We start from the raw sequence: 26,853 nt of genomic DNA on the forward strand, positions 1-26,853 counted from the left end.
TAACTGATAAGTTTTACTGACTTGGTTAAGGAATATGTGTCACAAATAACCACGGTTTTAGCCACTTTACGCAGTTTTCTGTTAATCATGTTGTCTAATCTTTAGCGATCTGTGTTGTGCAATTTGAACTGTTCTTGGTTTTTATTTTGTCTCTTTTTAACATTGTTTATTTGTCCTTTGATGTTTGATTGTCCTCTTAATATTTTCTTCTTTTGATGCTATTTATTGCAGTATCTAATGTTATTTTTATAGTTGCTGATGAATTAGATCTATGCTGTTGTATTACTACTATTTAAATATTTTTGGGGAGTTTAGCTTAAGGCAACAGTATTTAACCGATGTTCAAACTTAATGAATGGATTATGTTGATACAAATCAAGGTAAGAAAAATTCCAATAACGTCGTTTGCGTCTTCTATACATCCCACTATGTGAACGTTAATTAAATTACAGATCATATGACAGTCTAGAACCAATAAATAGAAGACTACAAGAACATATCGCTTAACAGTAGAGACACTGTGTTCGAAGGTCATGCATGGATTACTAGTAAGTGAAAACAAATCCGGGTCATAAACTAAAACCAAAAGAAACACAACACTCTAAGAGGAAACAACGGAACAACAAAAGCACTGAACTTCAACAAAACCAGATGCCATCATACATAGAACGGACTATTTGATAACAATAGCCATATTTCTGACTTGACACAAGACATTAAAAGAAAAAATATTAGGTTGTTCTTGGTTTTATGGCTAGCCAAACCTCCCATTAGCAATAAAACAGGAACAAAGATACCCCTTCCAATAGTAAAAGCGCGTTATAACATATTTCCGCCAAAAAATAAACCATGCCTCGTCAATATCCCACATCATACTTTATTTAACGGGTACCATGTATCTAGAATGCAAGTTGATAACCTTCGTACAAAATGAAAGTTAATAAATAAAGGCACGTAAGTTTCTGTCTACAATAATTGACACATTTTTTTAGTTACAAAAAAGGCCTTCTTGATCAGGTTTATCCAATAGGAGGTCCATTTGCAACTTGAACTGACGAACAGTGTTTGCAAGTCTTTGCACAGTAGATCTTAGCTGTGGGTACATCACAGATATTGCTAGCAACAAACAATTTACAATCTAATTCCGTTTTGTCTTCGCAAGGAGGACCTGTAATAGTACATACATAGAACTAAACAGTCGAATATCAGAATCTATTTATATACTTTTATGTTCAAATAATTACATTACATGTATTTTTCATTATAATAAGTTACTCCCCAGGAAAGCACTTCATACAAAATATACTTTTGCAACGCTTTAATATCCCAATACATTTGCAAAAGAAGACTTCAGTTCTAAAATGAACCTCTGAAAATGGCGCTAGGTACGCAGCAAATAACGATAATAACGAAGGAAGTTTGTCTTACGATCAAATAACCCCTTTCTCACCTGTACTATTGGAATAACTTGAGTTCAACTCTTTTGTGTAGCAATAACATATATGTGTGTTAGGACAAACTAGCCATATTTAATTTTATTTTTTAGAACTAATTTTGAAAACATTTAATAACAATAACATGTAAACGTGTTTTTTTTACTGAACTAGAATTAAAATGACTTTAAAAAAGTACACGTCATTCTAATGCTAAACATAGTTGTTTGTGGTAACTAAGTCGTTTGCTCTGTTTATTTTTCAAGGCAAAAGGTAAAAAACCTTTATTCATGAAGTTTGTTATAAGAAATCAATTGTAACTTACTGAAGCGTTATTTTACATGTCAACATCAAGATCTTAAACATTGAAATTGGAATGAAATTGACAAGTTTTTAAAAAAACTGCATTACTTTGTCCATAAAATCCCAAAATATCAGTATATTTTCGGTTTAGAAGTTCTATATCTATCTTTCGAAAACTAAAGAATTCAAAAAGTTTTGGAACACCAATGGACAAATCTTGCGTAGGTTAAAAAAACAAATTTAAATTTCATTCCATGTCTAATCCAAGGTGTTATTGTATGCTCTAATGAAATCATGAAAACACAGCAGAGAGGAAATAATTGATATAAAATTTGATGAATTAAGTGAAGTCCACGAAAACATCGCTACCACATGCACAACTTACAATGATTGCACGATCTAGCACATAAGGTATTGGCTACAGCTGTTGAGCAGATATTGGTTACCATAAGAATGGTACAATTTACACCAGGGCTATCATTGCATGTTGCTGAAACAAAGCAAAATGTATTTGAACAAGTGTTAAACGTTTCACTCTGCATACGTTTTCTTAATTCTTATAGAAGCATGTCGTTTGTATAATAGTTCTACAAAAATTATTGACCATCTCAAAAACACTGTTCTTGTTCTGAACCGACATGGATTTTGGGGATCCTTAAAACCATTAACACACTTGATTGACTTATAGACCGTGGCATGTAAGAACAAAAGGTTATCATTTCTGTCTATAAGACCATCGATTCCCCTTATACTATTTTACAAAAAGATAAATTCTAGATGTCCTCTGGTTTTTGATGACTTGTGCTTGTTAGCGTGTTCTTTACTTAGGATTCGTTCTATATTACCCATTACACAAAACAGGATGCAATTAAAAAAATTCATTGTCGAAAAATATCGACACTTGAAGTGATCGCCTTGGTTCTTCATTGACTCAATTATGATAAATCCAATCTTTTTAAGATGCTAAGAAACTCTCTAAAATAAGTTGAAACGTATATTGTATTATATAAGAGCAATACCAGATCTTTGTAACAGCAAAAGAAAAAATCTTAATTCAATTGAGAGTATACTTAAGCTTAAATTAGATAAATATGGCAAAAATGACATTTTCAGTTATGTCATTCTCATTTTATATTACTGTATACGTATTATACGTATTATTTGCGATGTTGTGTTATACCTTGGTTGTTAACGTTTTGGCTTGCAGACACTGAACTAGCAAATTGAGTTGTTGATGTTATTGATGTTTTCTGTACAGTTGAAGTTGTTTCTCTAGGAAATTGTGTAGTGGTTAACAGTTTTGTGGGATTACTTGCATTGACAGGAATCGAAGCAAACGCAACTGGCGTAGTAGGGGTTGTTCTTTGCAAATTTTCAGTGTTAGGCAAGGTTGTTGGTTCATGTGAAGCTGAAAACGTTGTTGTTCGTTCACGTGAAGTGGTAGGCGTTGTTGTTCGTACATATGTGGTCGTTGGCGTTGTTGTTACGTGTGTAGTGGAAGACGTTGTTGTCGATTCATGTGTAGTGGTAGGCGTTGTTGATTGTACAAGTGTAGTGGTAGGAGTTGTTATTGATTCATGTGTAGTGGTAGGCGTTGTTTTTTGTACATTTGTGGAGGTAGCTGATGTTGTAACCATATGTGTAGTAGTAGGTGTTGTTTGTTGTACTTGTGTGAAAAAAGAAAATGAGTGCACATACCACCAATGAACGAGTTTTTAATGTATGTAAATCGGATAAGGTAGAAAATGAATATAACTTTTTATCGAATAATGAAAAAAAATCTAACTTTAGAATGAACTTTAAAACTATTATATTCAAAATACTTCCTTCAAGTTGTAGTATGAATCAGCTAAATATGAAATGTTGCATTCATAGCAATTCTTTAAAAGTACTGAAAGTGACAAGTTCTTATTCACATAAATGTCAGGTATATATAAATGGAAGTTGGCTTCTTTATTATAACATATTATTTCATTATGCTGTTTTATACAGTTATTTAATATGTAACTATGCAATAGATCAAAATATATTTCCCGAGGTATGAGGATCAGCGCATTGTTCTATTGCCCGAAGGCAACAGCTGAGGGCAATAGAACAATGAGCTGATCTTCATACCGAGAGAAATATATTTTGATCTATTGCACTGTTACACATTCAATAACTGTTTTATTACCTATTACATACTGAGTCATTTCTTACAAATTCTTAGAAATAAATCACATGAAATTAACAACTGTATCAAATATAATGTGTAAGGAGCATACATGTGCAAGAATCCAAGAACGTTTAAAAGACCCAATGCTATTGGACAACATGAATACCTTTCAACTAATCCGATTTCAGAAAAAGAGGTCATAACAGGTCAGTGCAATAGACTGCTCATAGGTGTAATAGAACGATAATTTCCAGTGCAATAGACCGTGGAACAAAAAATAGCAGAAAATAGCAAATGATATAGAAATATTAATAAAACAGTAAAATACTCTTTATAAGGTAATAATCTACGGAAGCGTATTAGTGACATAGAAAAAATAAAATTGGCAGTGAAATTTTTTTTCAAAGTCGAAATTTTGACATTTCAAATCTTAAAATTTCGACTTTTACTTTTCTTATCTTGAAATTTTGACTTTCAGAAAACTTGAAATTTCGCCTTTTGGAAAAGTCGATATTTTGACTTTTTTGGAATTCGAAATTTTGACTTTATAAAAAATCGATATTTCGACTTTAAACTCAAAACTTTGACTTTTTTAAAACTCGAAATTCCTACTTTTCTAAACTCAAAATTTCGACTTTTCTAAACTCGAAATTTCGACTTCTTTTAAACTCAAAATTTCGACTTATCCTCAGTATTTTTACGTTTGCGATTATCACATTCACAGTCATTTATATCAGCAAGCGGAGAGTCATATACATTATTAACTTGATAAGCACATTTTAATAAACTAAATCATTTTCAAGAGGTTATCTTAGATAGAAAATCTTGGAATAAATAAAATATGTTTCACGTTCAAATACATATTTCAAGTCTGGATTTCAGATATTTGTATGAAGACAATCCCGTTATTCCGACACACCTATATATTGACATACATTTATTCAACAGTCTAATATATAAAGACAAGGGTTAATAGTTGTGTCATAAGAATGTCAACTTGTAGAGAATGTTTAAAAAAAAACAAAAAAACCAACATTTCAAAATTCCAAAACTAGAAAACTGAGCAGCTAATTGGTCGTCCTGAATATGCATGGCATTTTTGGCTACTTGATTTAACATTCTTTAAACAAGGCAAAGTCAGGGACTTGCTATTGGGAAACCAAACAAACGTTGAAACTGTGGTGCTAAATGTCCTCAGATCTGACGATCCTATGACAGTGTCGATGAATCTTAAACATTGAATATGGGAAAACATTTTTTTTTCTGTCAACATGCATGTTTTTTTCCGAATGAAACTCCTCAATTTTAAATGCTGATCCATATCTTAATTTAAGAACAAAATCAATTTCTGAATATAAATGTGTGGATGACGCTTTAATAATTTGCGTCCATATTTACCCCTTCTAAAATTGTAAGAATTGTGTTTGAATACTAACATCAAAGTTTTAAAAGTACTTAGAAAAAGTCAAAATGTCATGATTTCAATGGTCAAAATTTTAACTTTAAAATAAAAAATTCGAAATTCTTAAAGATGAAATTTTGAGTTCAAAGTCGAAATTTTGAGTTTAAAAAAATTAGAAATTTTCAGTTTAAAACCAATCGAAATTCGAGTTTAAAAAAGTTGAATATTTTGAGTTTGAATTAAGTCAAAACTTCGAGTTTTAAAAAGTCGAAATTTTGAGTTTATAGTGGAAATATCGACTTTTGTAAAGTCGAAATTTCGAGTTTTAAAAAGGTCAAACTTTCGACTTTTTAAAAATTCGAATTTGGAGATTTTAAAAAGTCAAAATTTCGAGATTTGGAAAGTCAAAATTTCGAGATTTGAAAAGAAAAAATTTCAAGTTATAATAGTTAAAATTTCGAGATTTTAAATGTCTAAAATATCGACTTTGAAAAAAAAGTTCACTGCCAATTTTATTTTTACTTATACCCTAATACGCTTCAGTAATAATCATTGTTATAATGTAATGAAATATTGGCTTTTGCCAATTATTTTAATTATAAAAATATTTGCATTAGTTTGTGTTTTTGTAATTGGATTCCTACTATAATATATTGCAGTTATAACTCGTGAAAACATCATTTGCTAGATTGAAACATCGGTAATTAATTGTAGTCTTAATTTGGTATACACAAAAAAAAACACAATAAAAGAAATCGAACAGACTAACAATACAACACTCACAAACCGTTGCTAAAAACCATTTACACATGTAATATAGCCTAAACATGCTTAATACTAACCTTGAATTGAAGCTAACAGGTATGTAACTAGCAAAAACATAATATGAAAACGGTCTCTATGATTTCAATTTACCTTCTATCCATCAGTTTTGAGCTTATGACGTTATAAGACATGTATTTTAGGTTTAAACATAATGCAATACTATAAATTTTGTCTCAGTTCTATTCCTTCTAATTTCATGTAACAATGAAATAAGATAACGTACGGAGAGAGCATTATGAGAATTCTTCTAAATCCCATAAACATCTGAACACTACTGTAAGCAGATTTTGGTTATCTTTTTAGATCCGCACAAAATTCAAAATGTATATATATTTGATGGCTTTCAATCTTAGATAGGTTTCTGAAATGTGGCTATTTCTGTTCGTTGTTGTTCTTTTTTGTCATTACATTACACGTTTGTCTCCAACTTATGATTTTTAATGAGCCCTTTGCTATATCCATCTGATTTTACTTTTTATTAATTGATTGTGTCCCTCGGGTATGTAAAGTATATCTTTACAGATTTTGTTTTCATATTACAATTTATTTTAAACTAATAATTTGTTTAATTAGATTTCCAAGATTGTTAATTTATGTGACAAGAGTTTAGGTAACCAATATATTAATGTGTTGGATTATTAATGGTATGAATATTCATTAGTGAAGTGCATTTAAATCTCAGTGTATTTTTTTTTCTATTGCCAATGTGTTTTTGTTCACAATATTCAGTTTGTTTTTTTTCTATTTATGTAGTCATAGATTATAATGTTGGAATCTCATTGTGTAGTTTTTGATAGGTCACTCAATGGAAAGTTCTGCAATATTAAATAGGGTCAGAATTGTTTGATAGGGGTGGTTATAGTTTGATAGTACGGCAACACCTATGCATTGTTTCTAAGCAAATGTTGTGTTTTAATGTTTTTCCATATCTTTCAAACCATTTTTACCTCCCGATGATTTTGAAAATCTGCCCCCATTTCAATATGGCTTGACTAACCTTGATGGTGCCCATTCTCAGAGTGTGTATTTATATGTCAATGAGTATTATTTCGAAAGGTTTTGACGAGAACCACTTGCCGTAGTTTTAAGACTTTCGGTTCAAAACCTTTGTAACATGTATTTACCTTTCTTATCTCTTACATACAAGTACAATACAAAGGTCAGAACAACTCTAAATTAAGGACACTTCGAACAAACATTTGATTATGGACTTTCCCAATTGATCTTTCTCTAAGTTCAGTATTTTTGTGATTTTACTTTTTGATACGTAATTATGTATATTCAGAGATACTACTAGTTATTCCATATCTTTAAGAAATGGTATACATTATAACCTTTATAACAAATAAGACATCGAGGGTTAATGTGTACAGTAATTTCGGTCTTATCAAATTAACAAATGTATCTAATTTATACAGTTCACATATCTTATTGTATATCTGCCTATCTGTCTATCACACACATATATAAAATGATAAAATTATCATTAGACATAACAATGATCATTAGTTCCGACGGATTTTTTCTCAACACAATGTTTTTTACAGATACATTGTATTAGCTTTCAAAGTGTACTTACTTATTTTTGACATGCACACAGTAGAATCACAATCACAGTATCCATTTGTTGGTAATAAACTACAAATATGAATTTTCTACAAATAAATAGACAAGATTTTATCATACCAATATCGTAAATTATCAGTCGTCAAACACAATGTAAACCTTTTTTGTCGGATGAACAGCTTCACATTGTGTCGAACGGTTGATATTTTACGATATCTATACATATAAAACCCGAATATATGTGTATGGATAACTTCTTCTCAGACATTGCACGACAGCGCTGTAACTGCTCTACAGACATTCCCGAAGAGAAAGTTGATAATAAATTGAAGCAGACGCGATTTAACATTATTCATTTATTTCCCGTTCCTGAGGGTGATATGAAGATTTACTCACCGAAGAAAAATTATTTCACGAGGGCATTGCCCGAGGAAAATATGACTTTTCGTGGGTGAACAAATCCACATATCTTCCTAAGCCAGGGAAATGAGTGTGTTATTCCACTGCCTTTACTTTATTTTTACTTCTGAACATAAGACATCAATTTACCTAATTTATTTCTTATCTTTTTTTTTATCACTAAACACAACATACATAATGATAATATATTTATTCTTTTCTCTTTGTTTTTAGATCTGAAATAGCTTTTGTTTTTTCGTTTCTTCGCCATCGATTTATGTGATTTGAAAATCGATGTACTACTTTTGTGTAGCTAAAGGAAGGCTATCAAGTCATTCCAACTTTCAATATTACATATCCCATTATAAAATACTCAATGGCTTTATTCTTCATTGACAGCTGAGGCGTGATGCTTACTCAACGTTATTTGCTATTTTTGCAGTGCATATATTTTGTGCCATGACCGGATATCCCATATCCTTTCTTTGCTATGCCTTTATAAATTTCGTGCAACAAATGAGCTTTTCTGGAATTGCCTTTATTACGATCAGCAACGCTCAGAACTAGAAGTTGAAAATCAAGGAAGTCTAAAAACGTTAAACAGTTAGTATAGACAAGTACCTTAACATAATACCCAATTTATTTTAGGTCAACTGAAGTAAAGTTATGTTAGCAAACGAAAAAAAAAGTTGCACGACTGTTTTGTCAGACTTTAAGGTGAAATTTTCGCACGAACCAATACAGAAGCGCCTACAATTGGAGAACAAATACAGAAGCGCCTATTACTGGGAGAACCAATACAGAAACGCCTACTATTGGGAGAACCAATACAGAAGCTCATTCTATTAGGAGAACCAATATAGAAGCGCCTACTATTGGGAGAACCAATACAGAAACGCCTACTATTGGGAGAACCAATACAGAAGCGCCTACTATTGGGAGAACCAAAACAGAAGCGCCTTCTATTGGTAGAACCAAAACAGAAAGCCTACTATTGGGAAAACCAATATAGGAGCGCTTTCTAATGGGAGAACCAATACAGAAGCGCCTATTACTGGGAGAACCAATACAGAAGCGCCTTCTATTGGGAGAACCAAAACAGAAGCGCCTTCTATTGGTAGAACCAAAACAAAAACGCCTACTATTGGGAAAACCAAAGCAGAAGCGCCTTCTATTGGGAGAACCAATACAGAAGCGCCTTCTATTGGTAGAACAAAAACAGAAACGCCTACTATTGGGAAAACCAATACAGAAGCGCCCTCTATTGGGAGAACCAATACATTAGCGCCTACTATTGGAAGAACTAATGCAAAATCGTCTGCAACTGCAAAAACCAATACAGGAGCGCCTACTATTGAGAGAACCAATACAGTTAGGTATTGACATTTCACTTGGAAACTCAACATATACCCTCACGATACTTACCAAAGAGGAAATGCTGGATAATCATAGATCTGTTCTATGTTCCTTTGGAATTTTAACCAAAGATGAATAACTTGATCTTCCATCACTGTATGGATACCTAAACTCCATAAGTGTCCTTACAAACAAAGGGTTATTGCTGTGTCTTCCAAGTGCTCCACGAAACCTCTTTCTAAATTATTAACATCTATTTAATCAGCAATCAAAGCCGGGCTACAAAGTTATTGTGAAACTGCATATTCTAGAGGTGGCGTGAATCAGATGTGGATACTAAAAAAATCCAAAGATCTTTTAGACTTACATACAATCTAAGACTCTTTCATCTTGCAATAGTATTAAAACATTTGACTTTTCTACACTTCACACAAGTATTCCCGATTCCAAACTAAAGGACAAATAAAAAAAAGAATGGTCAACGTAGATACAAGTTTCTTGTCTTATGGTGGGATAAATCCTACTTTGTAAAGGATCACTCTGATTCAAACAAAAAATCTCTGAAACTGACATTATCACGATGCTTGATTTCTTGATTGACAGACTATCGGCATTCCAATGGGAACTATATTTGCCCCTCGTCTTACCGACTTTTTTCTTTATTATTATTAGGCTGACCTCAGACAGGAACGTCTTAGGAAGAAAGATAAGAAGTTAGCAATATCATTTAACTTTACTTTCCGCTATGTAGATGTTCTCTCACTAAATATTTCAAAATTTGGTGACCATGTTGAACGCATCTATCCCATCGAACTAGAGATAAAGGATATAACAGATATAGTTAGGTCGGCCTCATATCTTGAGTTACATCTAGAAATTGACAATGAGGGTCGGTTGAAAACAAAACTTTACGACAAAATAGATGATTTCAGCTTCCTAACTGTGAACTTTCCATTGCTAAGTAGCAACATTCCAGCATCGCCTGCATACGGTGTATATATTTCCCAATTGATATTCCCGTGTTTGTATTTCCTATCATGATTTCCTTGATAGAGGGTTGCTGCTAACAAGGAGGCTATTAAACCTAGAGTTACAAATGGTGAAGTTGAAATAATCCCTTCGTAAATTTTACGGACGCCAAAACGAGTTGGTTGACCGTTATTTAATCAACGTTTCACAGATGATATCGGATATGATTCTTAAGTCGTAACTACAATCACCTTCCCCCCTTCCTCTGAAATGTGACCTACCGTTTTAGACTATCTACCAGGTTTGTAATATTATGAGCAACACGACGAGTGCCACATGTGGAGCAGTATCTGCTTACACTTCCGGAGCACCCGAGAACACCCCCAGTTTTTTTGTGGGGTTCGTGTTGCTTAGTCTTAAGTTTTCTATGTTGTGTCATATGTACTATTGTTTGTCTGTTTGTCTTTTGCATTTTTGGCCATGGCTTTGTCAATTTATTTTCGCTTCAGGAGTTTGACTGTCCCTCTGGTATCTTTCGTCGTCCCTTTTTTAGCACTTGCTACTGCATAGGCGAAGGAGTTAACAAAGTACATATTTTAGCAATAACTGGACTGTCTAGTTACACTAGTTACTCTATTGAAAGTTTTGATTGAAAAACTAGAGTGCAGAACAAAAACGGCGAAATGAGATTACTGACCTGTTGTTTTTGTATACAGGACGCTGAAATAGGTACACTGTTTACAAAATTTACACGACAAACCTACAAGAGATGATAATATCTAATTAAATATATATCTGCATGCATATTGGATTGAAAACGACAAAACGAGCTCTATAACAGTTCTTCATTTATGCTTGTTGTAACACGACGAAATAATTATTTTGAGGCGTCTTTATAGATGATGATTTAGGTATCTTTTATTTTATATCCTACTACAAGATTTTCTATATTAAAAAAAAGAAACTAATAGTGAAAGTAAATAAAGTTACATATATTTAGATATAAAAAGACGTAGTATGAGTGCCAATGAGACAACTCTCCATTCAAGTCACAATTTGTTAAAAGTAAACTATTATAGATGTACATGTAAAATTGAGAATGGAAATGGGGAATGTACCAAAGAGACAACAACCCGACCATAGAGCAGACAACAGCAGAAGGTCACCAACAGGTCTTCAATGCAACTAGAAATTCCCGCACCCGGAGGCGTCCCTCAGCTGGCCCCTTATTAAATATATACTAGTTCAGTGATAATGAACGCCATACTAAACTCCAAATTGTACACAAGAAACTAAAAGTTAAAATAATACAAGACTAACGAAGGCCAGAGGCTCCTGACTTGGGACAGGCGCAAAAATGCGGCGGGGTTAAACATGTTTGTGAGATCTCAACCCTCCCCCTATACCTCTAGTGTATAGTCTGATACATACTTGTTGAGGAGTTGTACATGAAGTGCTGAAACAGGAAATTGTCTTTGGAGCTGGATGTAATAATTCTAAAAGATGATAGAAAACACAACTTTTTACAAATGTTACAAATCGGCAAGTATATTTCATTAAGTCAAATGTCAATGAAATATATATAATAAGAGACGTTTGGTAAATCACCACAACCATATATATTGCAATGGTTGTCGTAAGTTCATGTCTTTCATATTTGTGTCATTGATGAAAGTCGTCGGATGACCGTAACTTGGTGATATCTGTTTTTCAATCAAATCACAGACTCGTATATATATAAGTACCTATAAAATCAACTTAACGATGTTAGAGTAGATTTGATTCGTAACTTCCGTATCTATAATACTAAAATTACGAGGTCCAATTTGTCAGCCGTCATCCCGTAAAAACGACGAATCAAAATATTCAACTTTATAACTAATATAGTACAAAGGTGTAGATTAAAAATCACACCACTCCAGGCCCTTTTGTTTTCCACGTAATTAATATTGCCAATAATTAAGAAGTTCCGGGTCGAGTCCGATACCGATACCAATAGTATATTCACCTGTTACCGATTACCTTATCTGTACGTTCCGCATCTGACAGGCGCACCACCAAACGGTGTATTCAGGATTAATATGCTATATAGTATTACACGGGTCATAATCACAGGGTTGAAACTACTCAATTGTCAAATTGTTACCTATTGTAGTATTTTAATCAGTGAGACTTTCTAAGATAAGGCGTATAGGTACAGTTTTCAATTTGTTAGCGGGCATGACGTAAAACAGCGAATTAAAGAATTCAATATTTATAACTAATATAGGACAATGCTGTTGATTATAAAATACTCCATTCCAGGACCTTTTGTTTTCCAAATAATTAATATTATCAATAATTGATAAGTTCCAGTTCGACGGGTTCAAACAGAAAGATTTGAAAGCAGAGAAAACTGTGTATCTTATAATCAGCATGACTTTATCAGATGACAAAACCAATACCAAAATAAGGCTTGCGCATAGTTATATACTTTAATTCAGTCACGGACCCGCGATATACGGGTGTGTTCTAGTGTATATATATATATATATACGAGTCTAAATTGAAAACTACGTTCAAACATATGATTGCGTTGGATAAAAACCGTAATATATATATATATATGTAGGACTCTAAAGTGCGATGGGGACGCTAAAGTACGATGGTCACGCTAAAGTGCGATGGTCTACGCTAAAGTGCGTGGTTCCATACGCTAAAGTGCGATGGTCCGGGAAAATATAGACGTAAAAACGTAGTTCGATAATGACGTTAACAGTTGTTTATACAAACTAAAAATGAACATACCAGAAAATATATTAGGAATATTTGATTAACAATTTTTACACCATATGTCCATGACTTACGAGTAATTGATTAAATTTAACCGTTCTTTGTCGGCTGAATCACAATGTTTATTTTTTTTGAGTGCTGAAAAAAGGATTTGTATCCTATAGTCGACCATTTTACTATATAAATACAAAACAGTATAGGCATACTTATCCTGCTTCTATTTGAAGCGAAAGGACACATTCGAATCATTGTTTATGCTGCAGTTTACTTTGTGACCCCCGTTAAAATGCCGTCGATTTTAATGAAAAGTAACGTCGGGAAAATAGAGATACATGTTTTCATGCGTTAACTATAAATTGTCTGCTAAAACATAAGTTCGTACTGTATATTGTAGGAAAATACGGAAATGGAGAAAGCTCGGCGAACATTGCATTTCTCTCGCATTAAGATTTAAGCTTATGCAATAAATGTTGCATATTCCGACAATGAACGAATAAGGGATTTTTAATTTTCAATGACAAATGTAAGGGAGGTATATTAGTGTGAACGGCAATCTACACCAATTATCCAAATATTCAATACGCTCCGAATTGTTAAAAATTCATTTTACATGAAATATAATATTAGCAAAACATAAATTACCTTTATAGCAATTATTACTTGGTCGGACTTGTTAATTTAGAAATAAATTACTTCCGCCTACCGGTAAATTGTAAAGCCTATCACATATGTTATACCTTAGCATAATAGCTTTTGCAAAAAGACTATTCAAAACCTCGATGTTTTAATACTTCGAATCTTACCCTTTGGACCATTACACTTTAGCCTGATACACCATCGTATTTTCGCGAACAAACAACCAACGCACTTTAGCGTGAGACACCATCGTACTTTAGCGTAGACAATCGCACTTTAGCGTGACCATCGCACTTTAGAGTACCATCGCACTTTAGAGTCTTACATATATATGTTCTAACTAGTTTACTATTTGGGTTTGAGCGTTTCTGATAAAGGGAAATCCAGAAAAGTATTTTGGAAGTACGAATTTCATAAAGTGATATTTTCGTCTTTTAAGCGATATCAAATTATATCATATATATTTGATGTTCGCGATAACAATCACGACTTAAAAGTTTGGGCGTATCACTGACTTTTTCCGCGAAGTCAACTGCATGATCCTTTACTTAATCGATCATTACGAGGCAAAAAAAAATATACAAGCTCATGTCTGCTTATAAAACTGCATAAAATTAATGTAGTAAAAATTATAAAAATAGCTAAGTCATACCACCTACTAAATAGCATATAACTACAATTAGCCGTCTCAGATGATAATGTATAAAACAAGGCAAAGAAACAACAGTCATCACCATATAAAATTATTCTTTCCATACCTGAATACTGTGCACAGTAATTACACGTGCGAGGGCATGTTTTAATTGAAAACTTCTTGGTATGTTCAGGCGCACTTGCAGAGCATATTTGATTTTTGAACGTTTTGCATCTGCTGTCATGGTCAACACACTGCTTCCATGGTACGGTTGCATCTTGTAAAAAGAAAAGTTTATGTAACTTAACTTTGCAAAACTGTTCATAGCACTTTAATAATTTTTCAGAAATGCTGCACTACAACGCCATTACAATTAATTGAATAGCATAACTTGAAACTAAGTTTAACATATTGGCCAATAGTACCTTGGACCAATGTATATGTTCCTGATTGTATACAGTACACAGTTTTCATAGAGAGTAAAATGCAGGTATCGTCCCTTTATATGTAATGGGGTTAGAACCCTGGTTTAGGTTAGTATAGTCATTAATTATAACTGTTTTGCAGGACTACCAATGTATATTTTAAATGTCATTATTTTGTAAATAACCAGAATACCGAACTTTTTCAAACAGACAAGCATACCACCAGCTGTTTAAGAAAAAATGGTATTGAAACATGGAAAATATTGGCAGAAATGTTTACCTTTACGATAACATAACAGAAAATAAAATATGCCAACAAATTAAAAGGTAACACGTTTTTCGTTGTAACTTTAATCAGTGCTGTAATACCAATTTAATGGATTTTGGTTTGTGAATACTTTTTATTTGATAGTGTTGAACTATATCATGTGTCCTTTACTGGTCATGCAAATTGACTCACAACTACCGTGATTGCGACTCTTGTTTTGTAATACTTGTCCCATGAATAACCAAAACTTATGAGCATTCTAACAGATTACACCAACATTTATTAAAAAAAATAAGGTGTTTTTTTCCATTTTTTTTCTCGGAAATCATTTTAATTAAGAACTCAATCTCCCTTGTGTGAATTAAATCACTACACTGGTGCATCAAGTTGAAATTGCTACCGTTTATGGCATAACGTGCCCACACTCATCCCTTTTGCCTTTCAAACATATGGCATAAAAATAAACATACAATAAAATACCTGCATTGTGCAGCTGCCAACAAGATGACTTCTGATTTACTAGGAAATGCAAGGTGACTCATTACTTTGAAACTAGGGTCAAAATGTGCTCGCTGGTAAAAGAAGCTTATTAAATTATTCACAACTGTTTTGGTGATAACTGCTGAAACTTAGGTGTCTAACTTGGCAAGGACATGTCAACATAAATCAGCAGCTACATTCCTCACACACTCTTTCATAACTAGTTAGAACCTTGTTAAATCTTGTCAACACTTCAGTAATAACTCAGTCTACATCATTTAGACAAAATTGCAGCTGTACGTATCGCATGTTCATAAAAAAAACCAATTTATTACTGATGGCATTGAATCCGTATATTTTGTTATTTACCTGAAAGTGCCCAGTATTTCCTCAAGTTTAATACAAATATAATTCCCTATTCTTATATTATATCTCTTATTTTAATCGATATCAATGAATTATAAAATCTAGATATATTTTTATTTATTCCATTACTTGATGTATCATATGTTCCCTTAGACTCCATGAATTGATTAACTAAGCTGTATATGGCAAAACATTTCGGAATTTTGAGATCTCAATGCTGCTCGTATACTGCGTACTTTTTTTTATGTATTTGATATTCACTGAAGAGTCTTTTGTAGACAAAATGCCTGGTGTACACAATTATAAGCCTGGTATCATTGATGAGGTTTTTTTTTCGATTATGTAATTTTTGTTATACATTTTAGGAAAAAAATAGTGAGAACAAACTCATTATTCCCATGATGATTCATACTACAAAATGTTAAGACTCAGTTAGAAAAAAACCCGTGATGATAAATATATTTGTTTTCTATTAATAGAATACTTACTATGAATAGAGTACAACATATCTACAAAGAGACAATTCATAGCATGAGTGTTAAGAAACATTTCAATAACAACGACGATAATAAAAGAAAGTGTAAAAGGAGAACAATGATAACAACATTCTTCATTCGAACAAAAAATAAAATTTATATACTTGCTATTATTTGGGACTATGATGATAAACCATAACATATTTTCGCCCCAACGACCGCCTCTTATAATAAGAATTCATTGCAGATAAAGACTAAAATTGAACGGTCAAGTCCTGTTACTCTGGAATGGTAAATCCTGAATTTGTTAAAAATGAAAGGGGACTTTCTGTTCTGTACCAATATTAACTTTTAAGTTAGTAGAACTAAGCAAATTGAATCTTGTGGTTAAAGTTAATGCAGGCAATGATACAGCAAACCAGATATTCTCAAAATCAAAAGGGAGTTTTTTTTTATCCATTTCAGCAACAGCTAAATGATCCAGGAATGTTGGAGTAAGTAGGCGAATTTTAAAAATTTGTCTTAGCTATGACGTTGAATTCTCCTAACCATTGGACGACATACGCTTTTTTTTTTAAATCGATAGTGAGCTTTATTCTATTCACGTAAATATTCCATAATATACATGACAGTAGACTGCAAATAAAATATTTCTTTCCATGGTCATGTTATAATTAAATAACTTACCAATAACTGACATGCAATTAGCTGAGTAGCAGTCACATGTTCCGTTTTTTGGGAAAGGACCACAAATCTTCGAATTCTGTTGAAAAGAACAAATGTGTGTCATAACATTAGTATAATGTGCCATTAACCCATATTATATAAAAAAGAAGATGTGGTATGATTGCCAATGAGACAACTGTCCTAGATTATTTCAACAGTAAAAATCACGAACAATCAACACTATTTCTATTTTGGTCTGAATTTTTAGTACTGGTTAGTTATCGTGATTTTATTCATAATCATATTTGCAAGTTTTTTTCCGTTTTCTAGTACATTGAAGCGTTTTATTTTCTCTTAGAGTAATATAGTATATGTTGATTTGACTTCTGAAATAATTTTTAGGTCAATAAATTTGTCATTCTTCCCTAAAAAGCTTTCCTTTCACGCTCGTTTAAATGTTTGGTTCGTACTTAAGCAACATAAGACCAACCTTTTGAACATCTACGCACGAACCGGAGACAGGAACATTATTCTTGACATACACTTGACATACCTATTGAAAAGAAGAGAACTTTTATAAATCGCTAATCTGTTACCTATTTTGAAGTGAAAACCCTCAAAGATAAACGAATCACGTTTTACGGCTTACAATTCGAGTAAGTCACGCATATTTTGATGTTTTGTGGTATAATTTTTTATATAGGCTAACACCACTTTGTTTGGTGTATATCTTAAAAACGAAGTTGATGACCTTAGTAATTGGATCATTGATTGTATGACAAATGATTGTTTCAATAATATACAAAACACTAGGACTTATTGTCTGAAAATCTTCTTTTTAGTCAAATTTCAAATTCATCCTGAAGCGCACAAAAAGTTATAAAATGTCTGATGTTAAGGTTTGACATCGGAACAGGACATATGACGTCAATGGCGTCATATATGTATGTGCAAAAGACTGGATCAACTATTTCCACAGACGATTCAGTCAGTTGTATTAAATCAAGATAACAATATAATAAATCGAGAAAAATTGTGGCGATAGAATAAATCGAGATAACGCTTTATTTTTTTATTGTCGTGTCCTCTGATGAGCTCTGTTGAAAAGAAACATTAATAACCGAAAAAGATATACTTGCTTTAGGAGTCGTGCAATTTGATCCAAAGCATGAAAAAACTTCAGTAATCTGGAAACTTGCTGCGTTGTAAGATAAATGGTACAATGAATCAATAAACAAATAGATATCATAAATTTGCATTACTTTTATGTTTTGTTCATATTTTTTCTGTCACACATTATTTTGTGATATGTCTGAAATATCGAGGTTTCTCGATAACTGACTGGTTTTTCTGCGTTGCAAGATAAATGATACAATAAATCAGTTATATACAAGAAAGTATATACATAGTTTCCATAACTTATTATAAATTCCATTTCAGCATTTTTAAAGAAAACATGAAAATGTGATACATCTGTAATATCGAGTTTTTTTTCTCGAAAAACTGTCTGTTCTTCCTTTACATAGTTATTTTATGGTACACGAGCCGTAGTTAGAAGTTTGTATATTCTCCATCCTGAAAGATGAATGTGTTTACGACTATGCATTGAAAAAAAACCCCAAATATACGAAAATATATCATGCATATACATTTCTAGCTTTGGAATCGATTTGATATTGGCATTGTGGACGCAATACGATATTCTATAAACTATGATCGTTCAAATGACCCCAAAACAAGCACTTTGATCAAGTAATATGTTATACCGTCACGTCTGAAAACAGACATGACGAGATTTTTAAATTGCCTTCAATAATCATTATATAAATCGAACTTATAAAGTTTTATATATATTAAAGTAATCTACTTACCTTTGAACTCATTGCATAAGTTACAGGTCACTGGACAATTCTGTATAGCAAATGTTTTTGTTTTCTCATCACTCGAGTTACACATCAAGTTCTGATACAGAGGACAATTGGTGTCTTGATCAACACATTGAGGACTTGTACTGCTGCCTATATTTATATATTATATATTTAACTTGCGACTGTTTTAATTGTATTCATATGTTTTTTTTTTTATATCCGACGCAAGGCTTATCATAACATGATATGCATTAAATTTCGTCATGCCGGGGTTCTTTATAACTTACTTTATGGTATGGTTTGGTCACTTGTGGATAAATGTGTCATTTGTATTTATACTACATGTATTTTTATAATCTATGCTACTCATTATATATTAAACTAAGCTTGGCTCAATGCTTAAAGCCGTACAGTGACATCCAATGTCACTTGATCCCTGGTGGAGAGTTGTCTCATAGACTTTCATAACTTTCTTTATGTATTTTCATAGATCTGGTATCGCTGATCAGTTTTAATTGATAGCTAGTTTTTACCTTATCCAATATGGTTTTGGGATTAAAAGGGAAAAAACATGGGAATTAGCAACAAAAATCGTCAATTAATGTCAATGATTTTTTAAGAAGTCATCTTATAGTTTTGATGCAAACAGGAAGAAGCTATTTCTTTACATTCTGAGCATTTGTGATAATATCCCTCATGAGTATGAACCTTGACTCTACTAATATACATGTTCCAGACCATATGAGTATTTGGACCGTACGCGTACGGTCCGGACCGTATACGTATACTCATACGGTCCGACCATACGCGTACGGTCGGACCGTATAAGTATACGCGTACGGTCCAGTACGATCTGACAATACATGTTATTGGATCATATGGGTAAAATTGAAACAATCTTTATTTTTAGTTTTACAAATTGTTATTGATAATTTGTTACAATGAGATAGATAAAATGAACAAACGAACAATTGAAATTAGGTATTTGTTTAATTGTATATATGAATCCTATTTTGGTACTCTCGCCCAAGGTGACACAATTCAAGTAACGTAATATTTTTAGCAATTTCATGTATGCAGTTCATGCATGTTCTTTTGCATTTTTTTTTTTTGGTAAAGTTGCTAAATATTTTAAAACAATTGAACTGCCACTTTATGTTTACTTCCGATATCTTCAATTTCAGCGTTCATAATACAATTAATGTACTACTGATCGACATGCTTAATACAAGAGATTAGCATATTTAATTAGCGTGAATTAAAAACAAGTTTGAATATAAAGTTTTAGTTTCAATTACAATTGAACTTTTTTATATTAATTTGATAGTTAAGTTATGTTGATCTGCTAAATGCATTTGTATCTAATAAACTTGACCAACTTTTTAATAATAGTCCGACCGTACGCGTACGGTCCGACCGTATGAGTATTTTGAAAAAGTACGCATACGGTCCAGACCGTACTCGTACGGTCCAAATACTCATACGGTCTGGAACATACATACACACTATTTTGGACTATATTTGCTATATTTAATTATTGCCTGAGCTCGACAATTTGTGTTCCTTTAAAGAACAGAAGACCTTGCAATAGAGTTGTAAAATAAGTTAATTTTATGTTTGTTAAGAACTCAAATTAAAAATAGGACTGAAGCCGCGTTACAAAGAGCCTTTTTATAACCTCGAAAATAAATTGAACCACATCTGTGAAAATGTCTCAGATTAGAAACGAGCCATTATACATATCGATGTTTACGATATAGACAGAGGAATAAAAGAAAAGGTTAACATTGAAGCCCATCGTGGCCCATTTATGCCCCTGTCAGTTTTTTGTCTGTCTGTTACAGCTTTCAAGATATAAGACAATTACTGCATTTTATTCTCAAATTCTATTTTTGCCAACGTGGTCAGATTTCTTTTCTATTTGAAAAATACACAAACTTAATATTAGGTTTCCTATGAATCATTCACAAAAATTTTGAAAGGAATTCGATTTAGAAGTTTTCGAAGAGAACATCTTTGAAAAAAGGGGCAAAAGATACAAAAGGTACAGCCAAAATCACAGATCGAAAACATCATCTTTATAGCGGAATGTAAAATTAAAGGATATTTCTATCTTCTAATTTTCATCCTAAGTAGTTCCTGTATGAAGTCAGCCTCATGATAATAAAGGAACCAGTCGACAAGAAGAGGGGCACAATTGGTTTCCATGGGAATGTAGCTAGTTTGTTGAAGAATGCGTCCTTCAAACATAAAAAATATGTTGTCAATTTAGAAATCAAGCATCGTGATAATATCAGTTTCAGAGATTTTGTTCGTTTGAATCAGAGTGATTTTCTACAAAGAAAGATTTATCCCTCCCTAAGACAAGATACTTGCATCTACTTTGACCTTTTTTTGTTATGAAACAATTCAATACCAACTTTTTAAATTGTGTTTTAGTTTGGAATGGGGAATTATTGTGTAACGTGTTGAAAAGTCAAATGTTTTAATACTTTTGCAAGATGAAAGAGTCAAAGATTGTATGTACACTACAAGATCTTTGGAATTTTTTAGTATTCACATCTGATTCATGTTTTAGTATTCACATCTGATTCATGTTTTAGTATCCACACCTGATGTTATATTTGTTATTCTCATCAGATTTTGTCTAATGCTTAGTTCGTTTCTGTGTGTGTTACATTTTGATGTTGTGTTTCTGTTTTGTCATTGTTCTCCTCTTATATTTGATGCGTTTCCCTCAGTTTTGAATGGTAACCCGGATTTGTTTTGTTCTATCGATTTATGAGTTTCGAACAGCGGTGTACTACTGTTGCCTTTATTTATTCATGCCACCTCTACAATAGGCAGTTTCACAAAAATTTGAAGCCCATCTTTGATTGCTGTTAAAATAGATGTTAATAATTTAGAAAGAGGTTTCGTGGAGCACTTTGAGGACCAAGACGTGTTTGTAATTGAAAATTTTAGTTGCAACTGGTTTAGTATAGGTATAAGAAATAATTGGTACAAGGCTGATCTGAAGTAAATAATAAGGAGGTGTTTTCGATTGAATTCAATTATGATGAAGGATATTGCCCAAGTTCACGCTACGAAACCTTTGTTGGCAAAGGAAAATTTAAGAAAAGAAGTTTCTCTTTTTTATCCTTTCCAATGCGAGCATGGTTTTAAAAATCTGTGACTTGCAATATCCGAAATGGTAACTGTAAGTTTGTATTGGTTTGAAAGTAACAGTGGTTTTCAAGCACAAATTGAACAGAGAATGAATTTTTGAAAGGGGTTATGAATAAAATTTCGTGCGTTATGACGGCTTCTGTATAAATGGCATCAAGTCATTTATAGACACATCATGCAAAGTAGGTGATGTATAATGATGATGACCATGACTGAGTCTACGTCGAGGAGTAGAGTTGAAAATATACATTCACCGAGCTAAATGAAGGACTAGATAGAATACCTATATACTATCAATTCTGTCATTGCAAACATATAGTGTCGCAGTTCCCAATTGTCGAATCCAGTAGTCCTCTTTTTGTCTACGGAGAGACGTTGCAAGATGAGGATTGTTGGTACTGTGGTATATCTTTTCCATAATGCGAACGTTCATAAAGACGATGGATAGATCAGGCTGATTAAAATGCTTGTAAAGAATGTCGCTTGCGTTAAGGTGATTGTCTAATCTATGGCACCACCTACGTTTGTTTAGCCTTCCTTTCAAAAAGTTTACAACGACAATGACGTACGGCATGTGATGACAATAGTTCATAGGGCATTGTAGTGGAAATGAGTTAATAACAGAAATAATACGTATAGCTTCAATGAAGAATTGCTTGTATGTTGACCAACATCTAGAAACACACAATGAAGGGTCGGTAGACAACTATAATTTATGAAAAAAGAGACGATTATATTTTTCTCATCGTCAACTTTTCCTTTACTGTGGCATCAAAAATATTTAGCAGCTCCTGCATATGGATAATTTATCTAAGCTAATACTATATATCGGGTTTTATACATGTATATGATGATAGAGCATTTTTTGTTTTTACAAAAATACTTTTTTTTTTATCACGGGTTCCTAATTTGTTGTTCCTTTGGATATTTTGCAGATGTCTTCATGTTTTTATTGACCATAACGGAATATCTGTGCCACATATATTTCACTTATCGTAACTTCAAACCCGTTCTGGTTTCTTCGAATGTGACACCATCGAATAAGATTTATCTACAATTTTAATTTGCCATGAGCAACACTATAAGTGCCACTATTGAAGTTGATAAACGGAGCATCTTACATTGGACGATATTGTATAGTTGTGTCTACAGGATTTTTTGTGTAGTGTGTTTTAGACTATAATTGTTAGTATTTTTATTGTATTTGGTTTTCTCTAGAAAAAGTGCAAAACAGATATGGATAAAATGTACGTAGCACTTTTTCGATTTGAGTCTTAATATTAGTTCAATATCATATATTTAGATATTTATCTACCGCATGTTAGAGTGAACTTACTGTTAGTTGATTCTTTGATAAGTGTCACTGAAAAGCGAAACAAAAATTTAATTAAGATAAATGTTTTAAAAAAGTTCCTTTCGACAGCCAATGCATCATAAATTATTTCAACTAAACAGTTTTCAAAAGTCGCCTTAATTAAAAAAAAGAGAGAGAAAAGATACCAGAAGACAGTCATACATCGAAACTAAACTGACAACGCCATTGTTAAAAATGAAAAAAAAACCCAAACAAACAGACAAATAATAGAACACATCAGACAACATAGAAAACGAAAGACTGAGCAACACGAACCCCACCAAAAACTGGGGATGATCTCAGGTGATCCGAAGGGTAAGCAGATCTTGTCCCACACGTGGCACCCGTTGATAGTCGAGATTCACGATGATAGTAAACATGCACATTTAAAGTAAAAATATGGTATATTAGTATATAAATGGTACAAATAAGTGATATATATAAAAAAAAATCTGAGATTTATGATAAGGGTGAGGGACTATGGGGGGCTCATAACAGGATCCTGTCCTCAAGCACCTATGGTTACAAGGATATTTCGAAAATAACAACTTGTAAATAAAGGCTACAAAGTAAAAATATTGTAAAATTGCAGTCAAATGTGTGCAATTGAAGATAAACATCGTGTTTGTTTTATGGGGATTCAGGTTATAACACAATGTTCACTGCTGTACCCTTATTTTTGACATTTTTACCTATTAGGTCTGTCTGTTTTTGTCACACATTCTTGTCAAAACAACGGAATTTTATGCGACTGTCATACAATTGAGAGGTTAAGATAGCTATAAAACCAGGTTTAATCCACAATTACCAAGTCAGGAATATGATATGTGTTTGAGCTTTTGATTTTGTCATTGATAAGAGACTTTCCGTTTTTTAATTGTCGTGTGAGTTCGATACTTTTGCTATTTGACTTTGTGTTCTAGTTTGTCCAGCTATGAAATATGTGCAAACACAATGTTTACCCAATTGTTATTGTTCTGTGCCTTAGAATCATAAACTGGTTTGGCACAATATATCTAGAAGTAAATACAGATGCACTGTATCTGTAATACGGTCAACAACAATCGTGTTGTATCAGCCATCCGTGATGAGATCGATATAAGTCACGGTTGCAAAGGCTTTATCACAACTTTAATCTGTATGACGTCACGTCACCAATATAATCCCAAGAGCACCCGTGTCTCGGGTTGATACGGATATGATATATATAAAAAAAGATGTATGATATTCTCTGTATGTATTGTATTCAAGCGCCTAGTAAGTCTCTTGTCAAATTATGTAAATATGTATATAAAAAAAACCTGCCTGGAGTATGATATCTCATATAGTTTAAAAACTTTACATTTCACATAGTATTTTACCCGTGTTCTATACTCTTCTGAGTATATGTTGTGAATTTCCCATTGTATGTTTATGTTTTTGCAATAAAGATAATTTTTTCAAAACATGTGTCTTGTGTGAAACAATATGATTAATCTAGCATAGTGGGTCCTCCATAACTATCTCATATACGTAGCTAAGTTTAATTTATACTTACCAATCACTACAGAAAAAATAAACCATATTTGAATTGTACACATCTGTAGGTCAACCATTATGTATAGAAAGGTCTGTTGATAGTGTAGACTCAAGTAAGCACTACATAACACTACGATAATAATGTCAATCAATATATTATATATAGATATCTATGAACTTTCAACCTCACTGGAACACTGTGTTCAAATTATTAAATAGTCATTTTCTCCATACAATCATGTTCATTTTGATTATTATAAATGAATGAATATGTTACTACTATTCATAAATTCCTGAACGTAACATGCATTTGGCTGTTCCTGAACTTTAAATGGATTTGGCTTTTCTTGCACGTAACATGGACTTGGCTTTTCCTGAACTTTACATGGCGTTGGCTGTTCCTGAACTTAACATGGACTTGGCTTTTTCTGAACGTTACATAGACTTGACTGTTCCTGACGTTCCATGGATTTGGCTATTCCTGAACTTTACATGGTGTTGGCTATTCCTGAACTTTACATGGCGTTGACTTTTCCTGAACTTTACAGGGACTTGTCTATTCCTGAACGTTACATGGCGTTGGTTTTTCCTGAACGTTACATCGACTTGGCTATTCTTGAACGTTACATGGCGTTGGCTATTCCTGAACGTTACATGGACTTGGCTTTTCCTGATGTTTAAATGGCGTTGGATTTTCCTGAACGTTACATGGCATTGGCTATTCCTGAACGTTACATGGTCTTGTTTATTCCTGAACGTTACATGGAGTTGGCTATTCCTGAACTTTACATGGCGTTGGCTTTTCCTGAACGTTACATGGACTTGACTGTTCCTGGACGTTACATTGCGTTGGCTATTCCTGAACGTTACATGGACTTGACTGTTCCTGACAATGCATGGAGTTGGCTATTCCTGAACTTTACATGGACTTGGCTATTCCTGAACGTTGCATTGATTTGGCTATTCCTGAACTTTACATGGACTTGGCTTTTCCTGAATGTTACATAGACTTGACTGTTCCTGGACGCTACATTGAGTTGGCTATTCCTGAACGTAACATGGACTTGACTGTTCCTGACGTTGCATGGATTTGGCTATTCCTGAACTTTACATAGACTTGGCTATTCCTGAACGTTGCATTGATTTGGCTATTCCTGAACTTTACATGGACTTGGCTTTTCCTGAACGTTACATGGCGTTGGCTTTTCCTGAACGTTACATGGACTTGACTGTTCCTGGACGTTACATTGCGTTGGCTATTCCTGAACGTTACATGGACTTGACTGTTCCTGGACGTTACATTGCGTTGGCTATTCCTGAACGTTACAAGGACTTGACTGTTCCTGACGTTGCATGGATTTGGCTATTCCTGAACTTTACATGGACTTGGCTATTCCTGAACTTTTCATGGACTTGGCTATTCCTGAACGTTGCATTGATTTGGCTATTCCTGAACTTTACAATGACTTGACTGTTCCTGGACGTTACATTGCATTGGCTATTCCTGAGCGTTACTTGGACTTGACTGTTCCTGACGTTGCATGGATTTGGCTATTCCTGAACTTTACATTGACTTGGCTTTTCCTGAACGTTACATGGCGTTGGCTTTTCATGAACGTTACATGGACTTGACTGTTCCTGGACGTTACATTGCGTTGGCTATTCATGAACGTTACATGGACATGACTGTTCCTGACGTTGCATGGATTTGGCTATTCCTGAACTTACATGGACTTGGCTATTCCTGAACTTTACATGGACTTGGCTATTCCTGAACGTTGCATTGATTTGGCTATTCCTGAACTTTACATGGA

General features: G+C 33.1%; 1 protein-coding gene across 3 annotated transcripts; it reads right to left on the reverse strand.

Annotated features, from left to right (window-relative positions):
- Positions 1–857: 857 nt before the first annotated feature.
- Positions 858–25,187, reverse strand: LOC139513007 (location of vulva defective 1-like). Of its 3 annotated transcripts, XM_071301057.1 has the most exons (15): positions 25,059–25,187; positions 23,504–23,530; positions 19,003–19,149; positions 18,271–18,329; positions 17,622–17,684; positions 17,153–17,228; positions 16,478–16,498; positions 14,575–14,727; positions 11,840–11,904; positions 11,106–11,168; positions 7,698–7,773; positions 6,136–6,162; positions 2,917–3,402; positions 2,122–2,226; positions 858–1,168 (listed from the first exon to the last, which is right to left on the reverse strand). In XM_071301057.1, the coding sequence occupies exons 1-15, from the start codon at positions 25,114–25,116 to the stop codon at positions 1,020–1,022; spliced, it is 1,575 nt and encodes a 524-aa protein (XP_071157158.1). In that variant the 5' UTR covers positions 25,117–25,187; the 3' UTR covers positions 858–1,019. The 3 variants fall into 3 exon arrangements, with proteins under 3 accessions (XP_071157158.1, XP_071157159.1, XP_071157160.1); XM_071301058.1 differs by lacking the exon at positions 6,136–6,162; XM_071301059.1 differs by lacking the exons at positions 2,917–3,402; positions 6,136–6,162.
- Between the last annotated feature and the right edge of the window lie 1,666 nt (positions 25,188–26,853).

This window comes from Mytilus edulis, chromosome 2 (assembly GCF_963676685.1).
Source record: "Mytilus edulis chromosome 2, xbMytEdul2.2, whole genome shotgun sequence".
NCBI lineage: Eukaryota > Metazoa > Mollusca > Bivalvia > Mytilida > Mytilidae > Mytilus > Mytilus edulis.